The sequence below is a fragment of the Mesocricetus auratus genome, unplaced genomic scaffold, assembly GCF_017639785.1.
Source record: "Mesocricetus auratus isolate SY011 unplaced genomic scaffold, BCM_Maur_2.0 Super-Scaffold_100007, whole genome shotgun sequence".
NCBI classification, from domain to species: domain Eukaryota; kingdom Metazoa; phylum Chordata; class Mammalia; order Rodentia; family Cricetidae; genus Mesocricetus; species Mesocricetus auratus.
This window is the reverse complement of record NW_024429191.1, coordinates 92,839,117-92,860,830: the sequence shown is the minus strand read 5'-3', so window position 1 is coordinate 92,860,830 and position 21,714 is coordinate 92,839,117. Positions and strand designations below refer to the sequence as shown.

General features: G+C 52.3%; 3 protein-coding genes across 5 annotated transcripts in view; 1 reads left to right on the top strand and 2 right to left on the bottom strand.

Annotated features, from left to right (window-relative positions):
• Nucleotides 1–21,714, top strand: part of Recql5 (RecQ like helicase 5) — a 46,825-nt gene that overhangs the window by 17,253 nt on the left and 7,858 nt on the right. The gene's annotated exons all lie outside the window — the stretch shown is intronic.
• Nucleotides 2,659–8,818, bottom strand: Smim6 (small integral membrane protein 6). 2 transcript variants are annotated; one of them, XM_040750062.1, is made up of 3 exons: nt 8,683–8,818; nt 6,118–6,228; nt 2,659–3,203 (listed from the first exon to the last, which is right to left on the bottom strand). In XM_040750062.1, the coding sequence occupies exons 2-3, from the start codon at nt 6,148–6,150 to the stop codon at nt 3,027–3,029; spliced, it is 210 nt and encodes a 69-aa protein (XP_040605996.1). In that variant the 5' UTR covers nt 6,151–6,228; nt 8,683–8,818; the 3' UTR covers nt 2,659–3,026. The 2 variants fall into 2 exon arrangements, with proteins under 2 accessions (XP_040605996.1, XP_040605995.1); XM_040750061.1 differs by lacking the exons at nt 6,118–6,228; nt 8,683–8,818 and adding an exon at nt 4,435–4,558.
• On the bottom strand, nt 8,354–15,070 carry Smim5 (small integral membrane protein 5). Its single transcript, XM_013113383.3, has 3 exons — nt 14,595–15,070; nt 9,270–9,416; nt 8,354–8,919 (listed from the first exon to the last, which is right to left on the bottom strand). Exons 2-3 carry the CDS (start codon nt 9,394–9,396, stop codon nt 8,810–8,812), a joined length of 237 nt encoding a protein of 78 aa, XP_012968837.1. The 5' UTR covers nt 9,397–9,416; nt 14,595–15,070; the 3' UTR covers nt 8,354–8,809.

Sequence of the window (21,714 nt, the reverse complement as noted above, 5' to 3'; positions counted from 1 at the left end):
TCTCGTGTGAGGAGTTGTTCCCATTGGGTAGTCACCCGCTCCTCTGCCTACTTCATGGATGGTTGGCTGGCTCTGTGAGCAGTTCACTGCAGAGCAATGTGGCCGGCTCCTGTCACTGAGCTGGCTCTTCTGACTGTGTATGAGTCGCTCGTGCTGCTTTGTTTGCTTCTGAGATGGGGTCTCATGTAACCCAGGCTGGCCACCAGCTCGCCATGTGTTAGAGGCTGGCCTTTGACTCCTGGTTATTCTGACTGCCCCTACCTCCCACGTGTTCCGATTATAGGCATGCGTCACCACACCTGATGAGCTGTTCTTATTCTTACACAGACCCCCCCCACACACACAGAAGCTTCGAGCCCACTCATCTAGTTGGGGGCGTGTCACATGCTTTGGGTAAAACACCAGCCTGCTTATGTGGAGCCTGCTTATCTATTTTGTCTACGTCTGTGGCAATGGGGCAGAAGCTATAGGCCAGCCATGGAAAGAGGCTGTTAGCTGCTCAATGACAGGGTGTGGCGGGGCGTGTAACAGTAGAATCCTATGTGAAGGATGCCCAAAAGGAGTCAGTCTATGTGGAAAAACACTTCATTCATTCATGTGAAAAACACATTCATTCATTCATTCATTCATGTGAAAAACGGAGCTGATGAACAGAAGTGATTGCCTCAGACTTAGAGATGAATGAGCCAGGCCAGACAGGTCGTGGTCACAAAGCTCACAGAAGCTACTACACCTGGGCTCCTTGATTCTCACAGTGGATGTGCTCTTTTCATACTGGTGTCAGAGTCTTTGGGGGGAGTAGGGACGTCTGTTTTTGTGGTGTCGAGGATTGAACCCAGGATGTTGTGTGTGTCACACAAGCCCTGTATCACTGAGTTACACTCCTGCCCCAATGCTGTCATCTTGAAGCTGAGCGCTGCTGATTAAGGACATAGCACTGGTGTCTACAGGACGTGTTTAGGCTCTCCTGAAAATGGGAGGGGGTGTGCTTATTTGGATTCCACATTTGGATTCTCAGTCTCCCTCTTCTTTGATGAGTTGGTGACACAGACTGGAGTATTTCCTTCTGGAAATGGCATCTCTAATGTGGCCTCTGTGGCAGGGTCACATGCGGAAAACGTGGGTTGCTGTGCCAGGCCCACCCTTGGCTGAGACCACACCACCAGAGCCCTGTCCTGCCTCTGACGTGAATCAACCTCCTTGGGCTCCATGAGCTGAGCCTTTCATGGGATGCTTCAAAGGACCGAGTGTCCGTGCTGGCTGTCAGTCTCTGCTTCCCGGCCGAGGCCGCAGCAGAGCAGGTCTGCGTGGGGCCTTCATAGGCCAGTTGAGAGCTACATCTGTGGGACCACAAGGTCCAGGCCATCATCGCTGTGCCCACCCCCACCCCACCCCCAGTGCTCAGCCTCACACCTGTCTCGTTGGCTACAGGTGGGCTCTCATCTCAGGACTTTGCTGGCACAGCTCTGTCAGCTCCGCTCCTCATGAGAGTGAGCGTTTATTGTGGGAAGTGTCTGGCACGAAGAAGAAAGCCCCTTTCAACAGTTGACTGTCACTTTTCTAAGAGTAGTTCTGGTTTGAGGCTGAAGTTGAGGCGACTGTTCCCACCAACCTCCCTTACGAAGCAGGCACCTGGCAGGGAGGGATGAGACCAGTGGGGTGGGCTAGTTGCATGGGTACGTTTCTGAAGGAAGCTATTGTAGGGTTGCGGCGTGTACGGTGGGTTATGGGCAGTGGCCTGGAATCACCAGAAAAGGTAGTCGGGTCCCTTCCAAATGTGGCCAGGGTGGGGCCGCCAGTGGTTTTTATCTTGTCTCCTCCATGAAACCATCTTCTCAGAGCTGCAGCCACGAAGAAGCAGGACTCATGGCAGAACTTTAACCATGTAGTCAACAGGCTTGAGATAGCAGTCTGGGCTTTGGGGTTGGGTTGGGGCTTTGCCTTTGGTCTGGGTGGGATTGTCTCGTGGTGTCTCTGGAGTAGGGAGCTCAGCTGCTCCGCATCCGCCAGCGTATCTATCTGTGCCAAGCACAGAGAGTGGGCCCTGTTTCATTGGGAAATACTATTTACTTAAAATATATAATTGCTAATGAATGGGCTTTGAAGAAAAAGTACATGGTGGTTTTTGGTTTCGCTTTTCTAAAATTTTGTGTATGAGTGATTTATCTGCTTGTGTGTCTGTGCACCGTGTGTGTCTAGTGCCCTCAGAGGTCACAAGAGGACATTGGTTTCCCTGGAACTGGAGTTAGATAGTTGTGAGCTTCCACATGGGTAATGGGGATCGAACCTGTGTCCTCTGCGAGTGCTGCCGGTGCTCTTAACTGCTGTGCTATCTCCCTAGCCCCGTACAGTGTTGTTCTGAGAGTAAGATTTCCCCATCCCAGTCTCAGCCGGAGTCAGGGAAAAGTTGAGGAAGACAGGTTTAGGCTGGGATCAGCCGGACAGGGAAGCACTGGGCAGGCCATGGGTGTGATGTGGCAGGAAAGGGAGTGTCCCAGTCTGGGGACGTACGCAGAAGCCTCGAGGCAGGAGAGGCAGAGCAGCTAGGAGCTGAAGTTATAATAGTGTGGATCTAGGAGCACTTGTCAAGCAGCTCGTGAGCTCCATTCTGAGGTTTGCTGGAGAGCCATGTCTGCACAGAAAATAAGCTCGCGTTAGTGGATTTGAAAAGGAGTTTTACTTCATCTGACATTTTATGTCCTTCTCTGTTGGGGACTTGCAGGATTGCTGCCTGGGCAGGGAAGCTTAGAAGACCTTGTTAGCCACCGCTGCTGCCGCCGCCACTTCAGGTGGAGCAGAGTGTCCCTCTCCATCGCTTCCAGTGGTAGCTGGTAGTCGGGTGGGAGAGCCTGAAACAGGGTCAGACCAGCCTTCCCATCTTGCTCTTTGACCAGCAGTCCCTGAGTCAGATCCAGAAGGTAGACGCCTTCTTGAGCCTGAGGGGCTGGAGAGCTGCCGCTGCTGTGGGGGGCAGCAGGTCGGTCAGCCCGTCTTTCCCTGCTGCCCCCAGGCTCCAGGAAGTCAGGTCAGTCCTCTTCACACATAGCCTTTTCCACATACCCAAACACAAGGGCAAACAGGGTGAGGAACAGGAAAGTGCAGATGAATAACCCAATCACTATCAGGCCCCCCAAGTCCCAGGGGTTATTCCAGAAGTCATCACTCTGGGTAGTCTTCAGGGTTATCATTTGGCCTGTGTAAATCTGGAAGAAAGGAGACAGAGGCCCTGAGTGCAGAGAGCTCTGAAGGTCTTGCCCCTGGCATTGCTCTCCATGCCACCTCCCTGGACCTCTGTGCGGTTGCACCGAACAGCTGGATACATCTGGCCAGCAACATGGAGGGCTTTCCTGCTTGGAAGCTGCTGGGGGCTGCAGCGGGTGGATGTCTCTGACTCATTCCGAACAACTGCTGTGAGCCTGGAGCGCCCCCCACCCATCCCCAGACCTTCCTAGCTAGAGCCTCAAATGTACCCTGTGCATTTCCCTCTGTTTTTATTGTTCCAGTTGCTAGGTGTTTGAGAGGCTGGTGTAGCAGCCGAGCTGGGAATGAGGGTGCGCTTAAGTCTCAGCTCCACAGAAGCTTGAGCCCAGGAATTCCAGGCCAGTAGGGAGCAGCCATCCAGTCTAAAAAAAAGATAGGTGGAGCTGGAGGTATGTCTGCTCAGCAGTTACGAGCGCTGGTTGCTCTTGCAGAGGACCCAAATTCAGTTCCCAGCACCACCACAATTCATAATGCCAGTTCCAGAGTACCTGATACCATTTTTAGCTTCTGAGCCTACAGGAATGCACGTGTGGACATACGTAGGAAGAAACACACACACACACACACACACACACACACACACGCTCTATTAAAAAAGGGTGGTGATGGATAGGAAGAGAGTGTAGTTACGGCAGTGTGGGGACAGCTGGAAGCAGGAGGCCTAGCCATACTGGTGTCAGTAAGCTGCAGCGAGTTGAAAGAAATATAGGGGAAAAGAGAGATGTCATTACCTGGTTCTTCTGCTAATAGTTTGTGATTTATGAGGGCAAAGGCAAATCAGGATTGTCCTCAGGCCTCACGCTTTGGGGTTCCTGGGTGGAAGAGGCTGCCAGGTGACCACAGCTGTTCAGTAACTCAAAGAGGTGACTGTTGGCAGCCTAGAGCATTGCCAAATATCTCTGACCACACCTTTGCAGCTGCCACCAGAACAAACAAAGGTGGGCTAGACTGGTTGCCTAGCAACCAACTGCCACTCCCTTCCTCGTTCCCTTCAGCAGTGTTCTGCCCTTTTGTGATGACTTTGTGGAGATGCTCAAGACATATTGTAAATTGTCCTTGATAGAAGTTAAGTTAGGGTGAGAGAAGAGACTGTCTGTGCCCCAGGCCACCTGTCCACCTCACCTATGTGCAGCTGGGTCTCAGTTCTCGTCCGGGTGACCTCTTGGAGCTTACCTGGGAAGTTATTCCTTTTTGTGGTTTGGGTGAATGATTAACTGCAGCTCTGGCAGGAGCCTTCTGGGACATGTTTCTGGGTGGGAGTGCTCAACACCATCAAATCCTTTCTCCTGCCTGCCTCAGACGTGGCCTCGACTATTTAGTGTGACTGAGTCCCACCCCTTGGCTAGAGAGAAAAGGAGGGCGTTAATCAGACAATGCCTTGCTTGAAACTTGATGGCCACTTAGACGTGTGGGCCTGACACTGCCAGGCTCTGTGCCATCATAAGGTAAGAGACAGAGGCCTTGCCTCCATCGAGGCTCATGCTCTAGCCACTGTCATCAATCCTGCTGTTAGAGTTTTGAGAAATGCCCATTGACATCAGTTTGGTGAATTCTGGGCTATCTGTTGTTCGAATCTTCCCGGGGGTGGCTCTTCAGGGCTAGCCTGGAGTGGTTGAGGTGCCGAGCAAGCTCAGGAAGCAGAACTGACCCATGGCTCACCTGTTGCTTTCCGTGTCCTTGTGTAAAGCTTGCTGGCTTCCTGGCGTGCCGAGTGCACGAGGCCAGCGGGCTAGTCCTGGCACACCCGGGTACTTTTGTGCCTATCTGTTAAATCAGGTTCTTATCAAGAGTGAGATGTTTGTTCCCAAACCGGTTTATGGTGGTTGTGTGCTTGTTTCTGTGATTACAAAGTTGAATGTGACACCGTATAAACACATGACGCAGTGATGATAGCCACAGCTCCAGCTTTACAGATAGACAACAGACACAGAGAGGCTAAGTGACTTACTCAAGGCTGTGCAGCCTGAGTTTCAGTCCCCAACCTAGGAGCAAAGCTATCGCCTATTAATGCCTGCGTGGCCCCTTTCATATCACCCCACATCCCGTCAGAAGACGCACAAACATAACTAAACTTTGGGCATATTTTGTAAAACTCATAACATTAAACTCTTTCGTGTGTGTGTGTGTGTGTGTGTGTGTGTGTGTGTGCACCATGGCCTGTGGGGTGGGGGTTAGTGGGCCACTGTGGAAATAGGCTCTCTAACTTGTGGGTCCCAGGGAACTGAATTCAGGTCCTCGGGTTTGGCGGCAAGTGCCTTACCTACCCCTTTGTGGTGACATTTTACACTCAGGTAAGATTGGAGCCGAGCTAGTCCATTGCCCTTCCTCAGAGAGCAAGCCCCACCTGAGAGGTGAGCCTGTCTGTTCCCACCTCAGATCTTGTCGGCTGGAGGGTGGGCGGGGCAGATGCTGGGAGCACTTGCTGCTCTCTCAGAAGACCTGGGTGCAGTGCCCAGCTTTCACGTGAGGGGGCCCCAACTGCCTATGATTCTAGTTCCAGGAAACAACTCACACATATACATAATAGATAAATCTTAAATACAAAGGAAGTCAGGCTGTGGTGGCACACACCTTTAATCCCAGCACTCAGAAGGGGGCGGGTAATGTTTGAGGCCAGCCTGGTGAGTTCCAGGACAGCCAGGGCCATATAGAGAAACCCTGTCTCAAAAGACCGAAACAAAACTCAAAGCCCTGCTAGGCATGGTGGCACACACCTTTATTATAGCACTCAGAGCAGAGGCAGGCGAGTCGCTGAGTTTGAGGCCAGCCTGGTCCATGTAGTAAGTTCCAGGCTAACCAGAACTAAATCTCTTAAAACAACAAGGATCAGATATGTGGAGAGAGCATGTCACTCACAGGAAGCTTGCTTCGTCTAGTTTTGATTGTCATTTCAGTCACCGGGAGGCAAACAGGTGAGAGCAGGAAGGGGAGCGGCAGTCACGAGCGGTCTGTGTGCCGAGGGTTCCTCTGGGAAGAAATGATGGGAAGTGTAAAGACTTGAGCACTGACCACGTTTCCAGAGGACCCAGGTTAAATTCTCAGCACCCCGTGGTGGCTCAGAACTGTCTGTCACCCCAGTTCCAGAGGATCTGGCGCCCTCTTCTGGCCTCCTCAAATGAGAAGTATGCAAGTGGTGCACTTACATGTGTGTAGGCAAACACACATAAAAACAGACATCTTACATGTGTGTAGGCAAACACTCACACATAAAAACAGACATCTTACATGTGTGTAGGCAAACACTCATATATAAAAACAGACATCTTTTTTTAGGAACAGTATTCCATGGCATGGAACAAGGCACAAAGAGGAGGAAAACTTTTTTTTTCTTTTGGTCTTCGAAAGAGTTTCTCTGTGTAACTTTGTAGACCAGGCTGACCTCTCTCAGATCTGCCTGCCTCTGCCTCCGAGTGCTGGGATTAAAGGCGTGCCCACCACCATCCGGCATTGTGCACATATTTTATGTTATGAAATTTGTAATATTCATTTGGGTCATGATTTTTGTTATAAATTGTTTTGAAAATGTTAACATTTCACAAAACTCGTCTATGCTCTGCCTGGTGTTGCTGACGTGATTCTCGCTTTGATTTTGTAGTCTGTAATGAGGCATAAAATGCAGGCAATGAACTAGGCAGCTCCTCGCCCTCCTGAGGGACTGAGGACAGGCGCTGGTAGAACAGAGTCCGTGTGAGAGGGACAGCCCTGAGGAGGCTGGGGAGGCCTGTGGCAGTCACTGTGTACTGAGGCGCTTGCTCTGGAATGACATAGGATAGTCAGTCAGTGGACTTTCCTTAAGCTTGGAACAGCCTGCTGTGTGCCGTGCTCACCAGCTGTCCTCCGACAGCCCAGGTCTGCAGTGACTGTCTCTGTTTCCCACAGAGGGAGACATCTGCCTCCTCCAGTGAAGGTGGACAGGTCCATCCTGGAGTATGCCAGGCTGCTCTGAGTTAGCTTATAGGACGGGCTGGCCTGGGTTAGCTTATAGGATGGGCTGCTCTGGGTTAGCTTATAGGCCGGCTAGCCTGGCCTGGGCAGGAAGGTACAAGCAACCTGGCTTCTTAGGCTGTGTCCAGGGTTGGCCGTGGCATGTACCCTCTGCTCTGCGCCTGGGCTAGGAACCACATTCTTCTCTAGCAAAGCAGGGGCCTCAGTCTTAGCCACCCTACAGGAAGGCTGTTCTGATGCTAATGAAACCCTGCTTAAAGAGGAGTCTGGAAGGAACTGGGCTGTCCTCCAGCCAGCAGTGCTGGGAGTAAAGAATGTGGGGTTGCCAGTCCCTTCTACTGTCCCTGGGGATCTCTGCTGATAGTTGGGGTGTTAGATTCCCACCCACTCGTACAGAAGCAGTCTTGAGACAGTTTGGGTGTGGGTGCCTGCATGTAGGGTTGGCTAATGGAGATAATGGAGTCAACACCTTCTGCCTTGTGTCCCAGAGGCCTCAAGCCCTAGGTGTGGTGAGCAGGGGCTCTGGAGCCAGACAGGCTGGACCCAGAGCAGGCCTCGCCACTTTTTAGCTGGCTGCACTTGGAAAAACTAGTGTCACTGAGACTAGATGTTAATCCACCTCATGAGAAGGAAGCCCAGCTTAAGAGGATTGCATTACAAAAGGCGAGCAATTGTCAACCGAGGGTGTGGGCACACAAACAGGGACAGGACCAAAGGGTCAGGGTGCAAGGACAATAGATGGAAGAAATCTGGGAGGATCCAGTGACCTGAGACTGTGTCAGGACAGCAAGAAATGCCAGTGGCGTTCCTGGGCTCAGCACCTGTTCTAGGGCAAGGACCTCCATCACTCGACAGGGTGGAACTCTGGAAGCAGCCCTTAGTAGTAGATGATGCAAAACAGGAGTGTTGCCCCCCACTGGTTCCATAGCTCTGATGTCTGTGTGGCATTCCCCCACTGGTTCCATAGCTCTGATGTCTGTGTGGCATTCCTCCCCGTGTGATTTTCCAGCTTTCATGGGTACATGGAGAGCAGTAGCCTGGAAAGAACAGCCATTGGCCATGCCCCTAGGATTCTGTCACTGCCCTCCTGATGCACAGAGCACAGCTTGTGCTCTCTGTGCATAAATACATAACCAAACACCTCATAAACACATAACCGAAAAAGCTTTACTTGGAAGTTAGCAAATTTCAGCCAGAATACTGACATGTTCCCCTCCCCCTCAACAGGAGGCTTGGAGTATAGTATATTGCACAAAGTCCCTAATTAGCTTGCTTTTCTTTGGCATAAATCAGCAGAGCCCCAAGGGCCAGCTCCCCACAACTAAAGTAGGGGCCCCTAAGAGGTACAGCTTAGCTGAAGACCCCAGTGGTTTTCTGAGTCTCTGAACCAGACGGCTACTCCTAAGCACTGCTGTCCCCCGGCAGATTGAGCAGCACCTGTTTCCTTGACAAGGTTCCAGATGTCTGCCCTGCTACCTGGGCCGTGCCGGAACTGAGGCCAAGTGATCTGTCTGAAGGAGTGAAGTGGCCAGAATGGTAGCCTGTGTCACAGTTCTGGAAGGCTCCTGTCCAGTTCCTCTTTGGGGCATCTCACTGTTGCCTCTCATCTGAGTCTTAGGGGCAGCACGGCGATCTTCCTGACTCTCCTATCGAGGCAGCAGCAGGGCATACAGCAGCAGCTGCAGACCAGCATCATCATCAGCAGAACTGTAACTGAAGGAGAAGATGGCCCAGAGCCCAACAGTCAGGGAGGAAGGATGCCCACCCTCCTTCCAAAAGACCTCCCCCTGGTCTGGAGCAGTGCTCACTAGGCCTGAGAGGCTGGCAGGTCCTGCTTGTCTCTTGCTCCACTGCCCAAGCTGGACTCCTTTCAGTTCGTGGTTGACACCCGGTATCCAGTCCCAGCACTGCCCAGCAACTCAGGCGATGGCACAGTGTGGCAGCTGCCTTAGCTTTCCCTCCCAGCCAGCCAGCACCATGGCTTGCTCTCCCCGTATCAGGAAGCACCCACGGGACACTGAGGAGTCAGGGCTAAAGGGCCAGAGGACAGGTGCCCCACTTGCCTGTGAAAACAACGATGATAGAGAAGGCCACAAGCTCCACGGGCTCAGCCTGAGGCAGTGCTCGCAGCTTCAGCAGCAGCCTCTCACCCACAGAGCGGATCTCCTCCTGCAAGTCTGCGGCTGCCATGTTGCTAGGGCTCCTGTGCTCTGTAACAACACAGACAGCACCTCAGAGTCCCTGCCCAGCTGCTCACAGGCTGGGAGGCAGCTCTGGTGAAGCAGCCTCTCCCACCATAGCCTGCAGAGCAGGTTTGTCAGTCTCCACCCCTGTACCACAGTGGGTCCCAGGCAGGGAGACAGGGAGTCGGGACGGCTGCTCCAAGGTATGGTAGCCTTCAGTCCACACTTGGCCGGAGCTGCCCAGAACAAGGAAAGCTTGTGACACATGTGACCTGGAGAAGCTTAAGGGGCTACCAGACAAGGCCGCAGCTGGTGAAGGCCGTGCCCATCAGATGTGACTTTACTGTTGCATTCCTTTGTCTTGAGACAAATATCAGGTTTGGCTGGGGTGCCTCAGCTGACACAGCTCCCCGACCAGCCTCTGGGTCATTCAGGATTTTGGTGCCTCCCCTAGATGCCCTCAGGGCGGCAAGACAGGCCTCAGGATTCTGTGTGGGAGAAGAATCAGATTCCAGGAACAGGTTTATGGGGACTTGAGCTGGGATCAACTGTAGGCAAAAACTGAAAGAGTCACTTGAAGGATATGAAGCTGAGTCCCCCAAGAACTTTTTTTTTTCAAGACAGGGTTTCTCGTATTGTTTTGGAGCCTGTCCTGGAACTCGCTCAGTAGACCAGGCTGACTTGATATCACAGAGATCTGCCTGCCTCTGCCTCCCAATTGCTGAGATTAAAGATGTGCACCAGCCACCAATGCTTGGCCCCTAAGAACTCTCCTGCAAGGCCAGTTTCTTTATTCATTGTCATGTAAGGAAGAAAGGCCCACACAATATTCCGGGGGGGTGTCATTTATTCCTGTGGGAATCACGAGTTTTAGGACATGGTTTGGACACGTTCTTTTCTAACCGGAAAAGGCCTGTCTGGAGAGTGATGATTGTCCAGGCTTCCAGAGAAGGCCTGACAAAGCTCCCAGCTGATTTGTGTGCTGGAGCCTTTGAGCATCTCTTCTGTGAGTGAGAAGGGACGGGGACAGCCTTGTACCAGTGCATCTTCCTGAGGGCTGGGAGCAGGCGGCCAGGGGCTTATGTCTTTGATGGCTGTTGCCATCTTGGCCCTGGTCTCAACTGGGCAGGCCGTCCCCTCTGCTGTGGTCTGTGAGACGGGTCCCCCCCCCCAGCACTCCTGCCTGGCGCACAGCAGGCCTAAAACTACCTTGAAGCTCTGGGATAGAGCATCCTACGTGTGGGCCCTTGAAGCTCTGAGATAGGGCATCCTACGTGTGGGCCCTTGCCCGCCTCCACTGAATCCTAGTCACGTAGGCCCTGTCCCCTAACAGTTCAGGAACTGGGTCACAGTTGCCCTCCAATCGGATTTCCTTTCTATGAAGTGCATGGTGTCTTCTCTGTGGTTTTTTGTTGTTTTGTTTTGTTTTAATTTTTTGAGACAGGGTTTCTCTATGTAGCTGTGTAGACCAGGCCTGCCTCTGCCTCCCGAGTGCTGGCATTAAAGGCGTGTGCCACCACCGCCAGCTGCCTTCTCTGAATTTGTTGTTCATGTTTTGTTTTCATTCTTGTGCTTCTGGGGAAGGGACTCCAGGGCCTTTCCTATACTAGGCAAGTACCGTACCACAGAGCTACATCCCAGCCCTCTGGTACCTTCTTCAACTTAATCTGCCCATCATAGAAATGGTATTTTGTTTGTTTTTCAAGGCAAGGTTTCTCTGTGTAGACCTGGCTGTCCTGGAGCTTGCGCTGTGGACCAGGCTGGTCTCAAACTCAGAGATCTTCCTGCCCCCGCCTCCCAAGTTGGGATTAAAGGTGTGCGCCACCACCTCACCCTGTCCTAATTCCTACCCCTCTTGTGCCGTGGACAGGCTCTTTATCTCTGTGTTGTTGAGATGAGAAGCTTGGGGGCAGGAGTGCTGGCTGCAGGAACTTTTTCTGGGTGGGGATTGACAGGGCCAGGAAAGTCAAGAATGGTCTCAGCCATTGCCCCTTCTCCAACCCATGCACTCTTTCTGGAGGCCTGTTTGGCTTTAAGCAGCAACATAAGACAGCACAGCTGAGTCCCCGAGTGATAGACCATACGAACCAAGCACCATGGCTTGCTCTCCCGGTATCAGGAAGCGCCCATGGGACACTGAGGAGTCAGGGCTAAAGGGCCAGAGGGCAGGTGCCCCACTTGCCTGTGAAAACAACGATGATGGAAGTCCGTGAGCTGTGCACGTTCAATACCACCTCTTGTGGGCCTGGGGCGTCAATTTTACCTGTTCATCACTACCAGAGTGGGGCCTTTTGGGAACCGCGTGTGATATCTGTCACTAAATGAATCCATCTATGTGTCCTGCTGGTGTGAGCATAAGAACGTCCCTTCTGGTCAGACCAGAAGAGATGCCGCCTCTAGCCAGTTCCCGCATGCAGCAGTGATCCATCCACTCTCCGGGTCCTCAGCACCACTACCACCCCACAGAAACGGAGTGCGCATGGGTTAGAACCAGGGCTGTTGCCTCTGGCCCTCCCTCTTCATCTGTTTGTTCTGGCTTGTTCAGCCTGACTGGCACTGTGCCCACATTGCCTCATGAGCCCAATGGAGACATGCCTTAAAAGCAGAAGCAGGCAGGAGGTTGGTGGTCAGGAGAGTTTTCCATGTGCCGCACCCAGAGACCTCGAGAGAGAGAGACAGTGGGGGCGGGGGGAGGCACCTGCTTGGCAGGGTTGGCAGGGTTGGCGGTTTGCAGTGCAGGGTAGAAGCCAGTGGCTCAGGCTGGACCTGCCGTGCAGGGAAGTCACAGCGTGTTGATAAGAAGTTCCAGCCAGCAGAGTTACTCCCAGCTGCTCGCCTGCCTTCTCCCGCTCTCCCTGCACTCTGCTTGGCTTGTGAAGTTGGAGAACTGCAGACTCGTGTCCAGAGCAGCTGAGCGCTCCTCTGTAAGAGTGTGGACAGCCTCCCAGCTCTGTGCCCTCAGCTTCTATAGGTAGCCTACTGGAAGCCAGGTGGGACCTGGCCACTATGCCAGCTGTAGGATGTGGCCTTGGGCTGCCTGCCAGGTCTTGCCTGCTTTACCAGAAGTGGGACTGCTGGGCATGGCTCTCTGCCCTCAAAGGCCCGAAGAGGAACCCTCTTTGCCTGGCAGTTGATATTTTGTTATTTTAAGCTCTGACCAGCAGAACAAGCACATGATGGGGGGGGGCAGAGGGGTCTTGTTCTCTAGAGAGGAAAGAGCACATTCCAGCAGGTTCCCAGGCATCTTCCCAGTGGGCTATTTAAAGCAGAGCCAACAGACGCCTGGTGCCCAGTATAACCAGTAGTTATTAGGTGGCCTTGTTCCCCAGCTGTGGTCATGGGCAGTGGGAGCTCTGGGGCTGTTCCATGTTGACTGGGTACCCCCTCTGGGTACCCCCTCTAGGTTTGGGGGACACTGAGCAGAGATACTGGTAATTCTGTGTTTTCCTGGACTTTTATCCCAGGTTCACCTATTCTTTTTAAACTATACTTTATGCCCAAGAACCAGGGGTCTAGAGTGTCTTCATGCCATGTTCGGTAGAACAAGTGGCAGCTCCCCCTGGAGAACAGTCCTGGCTGCCCTGAGCCCGCCACTGCCCAGACTGTCTGCACAGCACTTGAAGCCTGCTGAGGATGCTCCTGGCTGGGATGCAGGCAGTGGTCAGGAAGAACTAGCACAACAGAGAAGGAAACTGGCGGGACTGGGGGACTGCTTAGCGTTCCTTTGTGTGGCAGTGGCACTGAGGTCCTTGCTGTAGAGTAAGCGCCCATCCGTAGGCCAGACTACTGCAACTCGGAGTCACAGCTTCCCTGTTTCCTCACTGTGAGCTTGATAGTCAGCACTAGCTGCCACGTGGACAGGGTAGGCAATGTGTCTGTGCCTGATAAGCAGTGTCCCTTGTCACTGATGGCCTGCAGCCCCAAAGGGCGTTTTGCTGTACCCTGCTGTCTTGTCATGGTGGGTGTCCACTATTTGTGCCCTGCAGTGTGTTGTCTTGTTTGAGAAGCATCTTGAGTGAGAGACCGGAGGGTCCCAGAGGCCTGACCAACAGGGTAGAGATGCCCACCATTCTGAGTGTCTGAGTGACTCCGTCTCTGTGAGGCTCCAGCTTGAAATCAGAAATGGGTGTGTGAAGCCTGCCCGTCCTGCCGCCCTGGCCCTGAGCTTCCCAGAGCAGGCAAAGCTCTGGTTCCCAGTAGAAATGAAGTGAGCTCCTTGCCTGCAGCCATGAAGTTGGGCTTCCCTCTTGTCTCAGGGGCTGTGGAAACCAGTGTTGTGTGGGTACAGGTCACCTTCCTGCCTCTGGGGTCCTGCGGCTGACAGCTCACTGCTGCACCCCTCCCTCACCCATCCTGATCTGCTGTCACCATCATGGCTCTCTCCAGTCCAGTCCCCTCCATGCTGCATTTCTGTTACCACAGGAGTTAGTCTCCCAGCTCCCAAACAGGCCAAAACCCACTCCCTCTACTGAGCCAAGGACACTTGACCTTCTCCTTGGTTTCCAAACCTGAATAATGTTTTTCTTTCTTACTGGATAATGGCTTGTTTGCTTTGGAAGGGACATCTCAGGGGGAGATGTGCTCCTGGTGGGAGCACAGGAGGCAGGAAGGGTGAGCAGCTTCCCCTTGTGAGCCTCTGCCCAGGAAGGTTTGCTTGTGCTGCCCAAAAAACGAGCCAAAGACTGTCTCAGGGTCACCATTACAGTGGTGTAGCATGCAGTAGAATCCGGGGGTCACCATCTCCCCTCCAACCCTGTGTTTAGAAGCAGGTATGCATATCCCTAGGGGTTAGGATGGGGGCAGCAGCCAGTGAGCTAGCTGCCTGGGCATACCTTGTGCTGAGCCTTTTGAGAAACAGAGAGCCTCAGCCCCGATCCTTGGGGAAACGGAGGCTCGGCAGGCATGTGGGCCCTATTTTAAGCTCACTGAGTAGGAAAGGCTTGAGGAGGCTGTGCAGCAGGTCCCCAGCCCTTCTGCTACACAGCAAGTGGCCCTGCATCCCCTTTCTCTAGTGCTGGGTCCCAGGGGAACAGAGCTCAGGTGTACACAGGAGGAGGCTAAGTTCCCTGCAGGAGAGTGGCCCAGTGTGTTCCCCAAGACATCCTCTCTGAGTTCCTGATAAGTTGTGGCTCCTCACCCCTGAGATACGAGACCCTGGCTGCCCTTTCCCCCTCTCCCACGTTACCTCTGGCCAGTGTCACTTACCCGGGAGCTCAGCTATCGGGGATCAGAGAAGGGGCGCCCCAGTGTAGAGCCTTCGTGTGCTTCCCCTCCTTTGCCGCCAGGGCCGCCTCCCCTGCCCCGCAGCGGGCTGCTTCTCTCTCAGGCACCGCCTAGAGCCGGCTCTTGGTGCTGACAGCCAGCTGCTGTCCAGCTTCAGCTTTCTTATTGTTGGTTGCCCAGGAGATCTAGGTGTCAACTTACCATTGTGAGGAGGAGCCAAGTGAAAGCCCGCCCCCGAGCTTCACACCCCAGGCCCTCCCTGTCCAGGAGGTCCACTCTGCTCTCCAGATCCCCCCAATAAACAGCTCCTTCACGTACTTACTCTTCCTCCTCCTCCTGCCTAGGGGCCAGACTGTAGGCTGAGGGCTAATGACAGAAGTGGTTAGCTGTGGTTCCCTGTGGAAATAACCCCAGGGGGCTCCGTCTGAGGCTGCTGGGGGAAGAGGGTGGGGCAGTTCCCTCTCGAGCGAGCACCCCACCACCCTCTGGATAGCCTTTTTGGCTTGTGTCCCTGACCACCCCAGCCTGTCTCTTGGGCCACTCCCTGACTGCTCCCTCTGGCCTCTCCCAGGAAGAAAAACAGGAGCTACAGGACCACCCAAGCAAGTCAGCAAGCTTTGCAAGTGGCCTCTGGTGTGGTACTCCTGCCACTCAGCACCCAGAGGCATCCCAAATATCTTAAAAGTAGCCTCCTAAGAGAAAGGGCACTGCAGGTCTCATGCTCAGCTGTCTCCACACTCCTGGCCAGGCCCATTAACTGTTGACTGTCTTGCTGCCCAGCAGACCAGGCTGCAGGGGGAGAGGCTGACCTCAGCGCTGCAGTCAATGGAGTCCTTTGAATCTGAGCACAAAACCCCAGTGAGTCAGAGCTGGGGGGCAGGGTGTCGACAACCATATGGTCACAGTGCCTAGATGCCAAAGCCGCTCAGAGACAGGACAGGCCACGTCTGTGCAGGCCACAGTCCTGAGCGAGGCAACAGTTGTCATATATATTCAGGGTTAGTGTCTCAGGCTGCAAGAGCGCCCCCAGTGGCTGCCTGTGCTGTCTCCCGCCGCTTCTGTCCAGCTTTAGTTAGGACTGCGTTCTTCACTTAGGGGTTGTGTTACAATTGACTGCTCTCTGGGGTCAGATGCCCAAGCAGTACTCATACTAAGAACTCTACTAGAAGCAATTTTTGCCAGCTGTTCTTGTCCTTAAGACTGGACACGCAAACTGTCCTGCCTCTGATGGCTTTTTCTGTGGTTCCCAATCCCACACTATGTTTCTAGCAGCAGGAATGATTCTTTGTAAGGACCCTGGTGAAACAGTGGCCAGCCACTTGCAGGGCCTCTGCCTGGGTCAGAAAAGACTAAGCTTCCTGCACCAGGTAGAGGCTGCTTCCTGCCACCAGCTTGGGCAGAGTGGTCACCCAAGGGGAACATCTGGAAATAGGTGCAAGGGGAGGAGCTGTAGCTCCCGGGCTGAATGGATTCACTAGTGACTACACATAATAATGTCTCTTAAAACTGCTGTCTCTCGCCGGGCAGTGGTGCGCACGCCTTTAATCCCAGCACACGGGAGGCAGAGGCAGGTGGATCTCTGTGAGTTCAGACCAGCCTGGTCTACAAGAGCTAGTTCCAGGACAGCCTCCAAAGCCGCAGAGAAACCCTGTCTCGAAAAACCTTACTGTCTCTAGGACAGTGGTCTCAGCCCTCCTCAACCCTTTAGTACATGTTGTGGTGACCCCCAACCATAAAATTACTTTTGTTGCTACTTCATAGCTATAATGTTGCTACTTTTATGAGTCAAAATGTAAATATCTGTGTTTTCCAGTGGTCTAAGGGATTGCAACCCAACGGCTGCTCTAGGTGCTGTGGCAGCTGCAGCCCTCAGCTAGGACAAAGGGCTCATGGTGGGGACAAGGTCTCTAAGGAGAAAACTTAGTGAGAGCTCATGCTCTCCAGTCCCAATGTTCGGAAATGTGAAGCACAAGGCTCGTGTTCAAGGCCACCCTGAGCTGCAGTGAGACCTATCTTAAGAAATAAACAAAAGTCATGCGGTGGTGGCGCACACACGCCTTTAATCCTGCACTTGGGAGGCAGAGCAGGTGGATCCCTGCCAGTTTGACGCCAGTCTGGTCTACAAAGTGAGTCCTGGACCAGTCTCCGCTACATGTGAGACCCCGTCCCTAACTAACGGAAGAGAGAGAAAGAGACAAGCAGACAGAGTCCTGAAGCCGGGATGGGCTCCCTCCTGTGCTCACAGCCTGGGAAAGGACCGTCACTCTCCATTGTACCACTGCTCCACTAGCAGCGAGTGGAGAGGCCGTGGAATTCAGAAGTGAAGCCTTTTACTCACGGACATAGCCTGGTGGCAGAGCCTCCATCGCCAGGGCATTCCACCACTGCGGCTGCAGGGAAGAACAGGACCCTAGAGCTCACAGAGCAGAACGAGGGTCTAGTCTGGTGCCCAGTGTAAGCGTTTCGTCGGGATGGGTCAGGACAGGATGGAACAGGAGTGAGTGGGTCAGGTATTCTGGCACTCGGGAGTCACAGAATACCCAGTGTTACACAGCTCAGGTGGAAAGGTATCCTGGAGCTCGGGAGCCAAGGATACTGAGTGTTACACAGCTCAGGTAGAAAGGTATCCTGGAGCTCGGGAGCCAAGGACCACCACAGGTTGCAGTAAGCTTGGCAGCTTACAGCCTTGCCTCAGAGAAAGGCTTCTCCGGTGTGTCAGCTCCGCTCCGGCAGGACAGGGTCTTCCAGCTGGGGATGTTCGCCTAGTGTAGCAGTTTTGCTCCGCAGGAGGTTTCTCGGGCGAAGTTGCTACAGTTCAGCTCTGCTCCTGGAGAGCCGAGCGGAGAGCAGGGAGCCGGGCGGGAGCAGAGTGTAACAACTCCGCTCTGCCAAGGAAGGTTTCCCGGGCAAGTGTTACAGCGCTGCTCGCTCTGCTCTGCTCTGCTCTGCCCAGGGTCGCCTCTGCTCGCTCTGCTCTGCTCTGCCCAGGGTCGCCTTTGCTCTGTCGCAGCCGCAAAAGAAGATCTTCACCCCGAAGCTCATCCAAAGGTGTTTATTGGAAGACAGCTGGACCAGCCAAGCTGAACATACACAGGGTTTATATAGGGGTTCCTGGGGTTGGGGAAGTTTTTCCAGGGTAGGGATTGGTCCGATTTCAGTGCTGAGCTCAGATTGGCTAGAGCTCTGCTCCGGGATTGGTTACTTTTTACACAGGATTAGGGTCAGATTTGGCTCTGGTTTCAGGGCCAAAGTGTGTTTCTTTCTCTGGTCCTTTTTAGCCTTTTGGCTCCAATTTTAGGGCCAGGGTACATTTCTTTCACTGACTCTGATTCCAGGGACAAAGTGTGTTCCTTTGGCACTGGTTTTAGGGTCAGGGTACATTTCTTTGGTTCTGGTTGCAGGGCCAAAGTGTGTTTCTTTGGCTCTGCTCAGGGTGTGTTTCTTTGACTGGTCCCTTTTCCCTACATTCCCCCCTTTTTTGTTTAATAAAACTGGGGTTTGGAAAAGGGGCGGTGTTATCATTAGACTACTTCCTGCTGAATGGGGGCGTCGAGGTTCATGGGGCAATCTTCATCTTTGTCCAGATGTGTCCAGGTGTTGTAGCTTTCTGGTTCCTTAGCTAGGGGCTGATAACCCTGTAATAACAACTGGTTGAAAGTTTGGTTAGAAATTTTTTCAACTTGTTGTTGAGGGAATCTAGACAAAAAATTTATAAGACAGGGTGCCACTAGTAGAATTAAGAAAACAGAGAGAAGAGGAGTTAGAAAAGGTAGCATCCAGTTCCATATTGGATTATTAGTGATCCACTGGCCAGAGCTATCAAGTTGTTCTTTATATTTTTGAAGGTCTGTTTGAAGTTGTTGAATTTTATCCTTTACTATTCCTGACTGGTTAACATAAAAGCAACATTCTTCCCCGAGAAAGAGGCAAAGTCCACCTCTTTCTGCTGTTAGTAAATCTAGTCCTCTCCGATTTTGTAGTACTACAGCAGATAGGGAGTCTATCTGACCCTGAAGGGTGAGGATGGTTTGAGCTACCTGTTGGAAATCCTGGATGAATTGTGAGGAAAGCCTATGGTACATCGTTAGGGAAATGGTTAATCCTGCTGTTCCTGTGGCCACACCTGCAGTTATGCCCAGAGCTGCCAGGAGGGGTATGATCTGAATTGCTCGCTTGTCATGTCGTCCTGCTATAAACTGAGTGATGGGAATTGGTAGGGGCTCTTCACCAGGTATCACTCCTAATTTAGGGAAGAGGAACACCAGGGTACATGTCCCAGACCAACTGGCAGGCAGGCAGTGGTATACCTGTGTGCCACAGAGAATCGACGCATTGTGAATATTTGGACATAGGGGCTGTGTGGTAGTATTAAGCGTTATGGTATTGTTGCAGTCTTTAGAATCTAGAATGCCCACAAGGTGTGTTCCTGCTGAGCTAAAGCAGTCTGAGATACCGAAGAGAGAGATGTGGGAGAGATAAGGGGTGGTAGTAATGTTTGGCTCAGAGCAGTTTAGAAGTGGCAAAGTGGGAAAATCTGTTAAGACAATGGGTGAGGCCACAAAGGGTGGTTGTGAGTTTGACCCAGGAGGGACACACAACCAGCATTCTTCAAAGCGGTTAGGCAAGACATTATTTAATAGCTTGTATGTAGAGATTAAGGTTTGAAATAAGAGATGGTATGACAGGTTTAGGAAGGAGCTGCCATCCGTATACCATGTATAGGTGGCTTGGGGTAGAGCTCCCTCATGTATATGTGTAGGATGAGGTAGTAACTCTTCTAGGGTCTCAATGTAAGAGTGAGATGGGGAGTATTTTGAGACTGGTTGGGGGAGAAGATTTGAAATATTAAGAGGTGGGCATGGCTGAAAGGTAAGTGTTGTATCCTCTACTAATGCTACCTGAAGGGAGAGAACTCTGGAGGGGGGTAATGTTTGGAGACCCTTATATGTTAGAAGATGGGACAGGTGGTGAGGAGAGAGGACAGTAGTAGGAGACCCAAAGGTTAACTTCTTTGATTCTCGTATGAGGAGTTCAGCTGCAGCCAGAGCCCGCAGACAAGGTGCCCAACCTTGGATAGTGTGGTCTAATTTTTTTGATAAGTATGCGACTGGTGCAAAGGAAGGTCCCAGTTGGTGACCCAGGACCCCGAGGGCATATCCCTCTTTCTCAGTAACATAGAGAGAGAAGGGACGCGTTAAGTCTGGAAGGTGTAAGGCTGGAGCCTGTAGGAGGGCCTGTTGAAGCTGACGAAATGGCTTGGTAACAGGTGCAAGGAGAGGCTCATGTGATGGGCCAAGGGCTGCCTGATACAGAGGGCGAGCAAGAAGGGAGAAGGAAGGAATCCAAGAACGTAAGAAGCTGGCCATTCCTAGGAAGGATAAGATTTCATCCTTTGTGGTGGGGACTGTAAGTGATTGTATTAGGTTTTTTCTATCTAGGGTAATAGCCTTATGAGTTGGAGTAATAGTTAGTCCTAGGTAAGTTACCTGAGGAATGGACAGCTGGACCTTAGAGGGTGATACCCTATATCCTCGGCTACATAGAAAATTTAACAAAGTAGAGGTGTCGGCCTGGCTTATTTCTAGGGATGGACTACAAAGGAGAAGGTCATCTACGTACTGTATCAACTTGGATTTTGGGAGAGACAAAGAGAATAAATCAGAGGCTAGGGCCTGACCGAATAAATGGGGGCTGTCCCGGAACCCTTGAGGTAGGACTGTCCAAGTAAGTTGTGTAGAAATGTGAGTGTCTGGGTCAGTCCAAGTAAAGGCAAAGATATTTTGTGACTGGGGGTCCAGAGGAATAGAAAAGAAGGCATCCTTGAGATCAAGGACAGAGAAATGAGAAGTTTTTGAAGGGATGGTGGAGAGTAGAGTATAAGGATTGGGAACTACAGGATGAAGGGGCACTACTGCTGAGTTAATAAGTCGGAGATCCTGAACCAGGCGGTAGGTTCCATTAGGTTTTTTGACTGCAAGTATGGGGGTGTTGAAGGGGGAAGAAGTGGGGCAAAGAAGACTTTTTCTCAGGAGGTCAGAGATGAGAGGTTTGAGTCCCCTGAGACTTTGGAGTGAAAGTGGGTATTGAGCCTTAGTTATATATTTGGCAGGGTTTTGTAGTCGGATGATTAGAGGGGTGTGATGTTTGGCTATAGAGGGATTTTGGGTGTCCCATACCTGAGGATATACCTGAGAGGATGGTAAGGGAAGAAGTGTGTTAGACTGTGTGGTTTGTAGGAGGAGGAGAAGGGGAACAGCTGGCAAACCTGAGGCCAAACGGATAGGAGGAGCAAAAGAAATGGAGGCTCCCACTTTGGCTAAAAGGTCCCTTCCCAGCAATGGGATGGGACAGGTTGGTATCACTAGGAAGGAATGAGTAAGGGGGATACCCTTAAAGATACAGTTAAGTGGTGGGGTTTGTTGGGCCTGATAGGGCTGTCCTCCTACTCCGACAATAGAGGAACAAGAAAGAGTGGTTGGTCCCCAAAAATTTGTCAAGACTGAAAAAGTGGCTCCAGTGTCCAGGAGGAAGGAGATAGGCCTCCCTGATACTATGATAACTACCCGAGGCTCCCTGTCGGAGATGGCGGTGGTCAGGCCAAGGGAGCCCGGGCCCCATCGTCAGTCATCAATGGCCAGGCCAAGGAGGTCAGTTGAAGGGCGATCTGGGATTGATGTCCCCATGCTGTCAGGAACATGGGGGCAATCAATGCTCCAGTGTCCCTCTTGATCGCACCTTGGACATGGTCCTGGTGGTTTACGAGGGTTTGGACAGGCCCGGGCCCAGTGGCCTTCCTGACCGCATTTGAAACAAGGACGTAGGAGCCTTTGTCCTTTGGGAGCCTGGGCTTTCGTTTTGGCTGGCCAAGAGCTTTTAGCCATCATCAGGTATTTTTGTTTTTGGGCCTTTTCATCCCTTCCATGGTACACCTTGAATGCCACATTTAGGGCTTCTGACTGTGGAGTTAAGGGGCCCTTTTCTAGACGTCTGAGTTTGGCCCTAATATCAGGGTAACTTTGGGAAAAAAAGTAGGTCATAAGGAGTTTGTTTCCATCTTGAGTCTCAGGATCCACATTGGTGTATTGTAAGAGGGCCTTTGTAA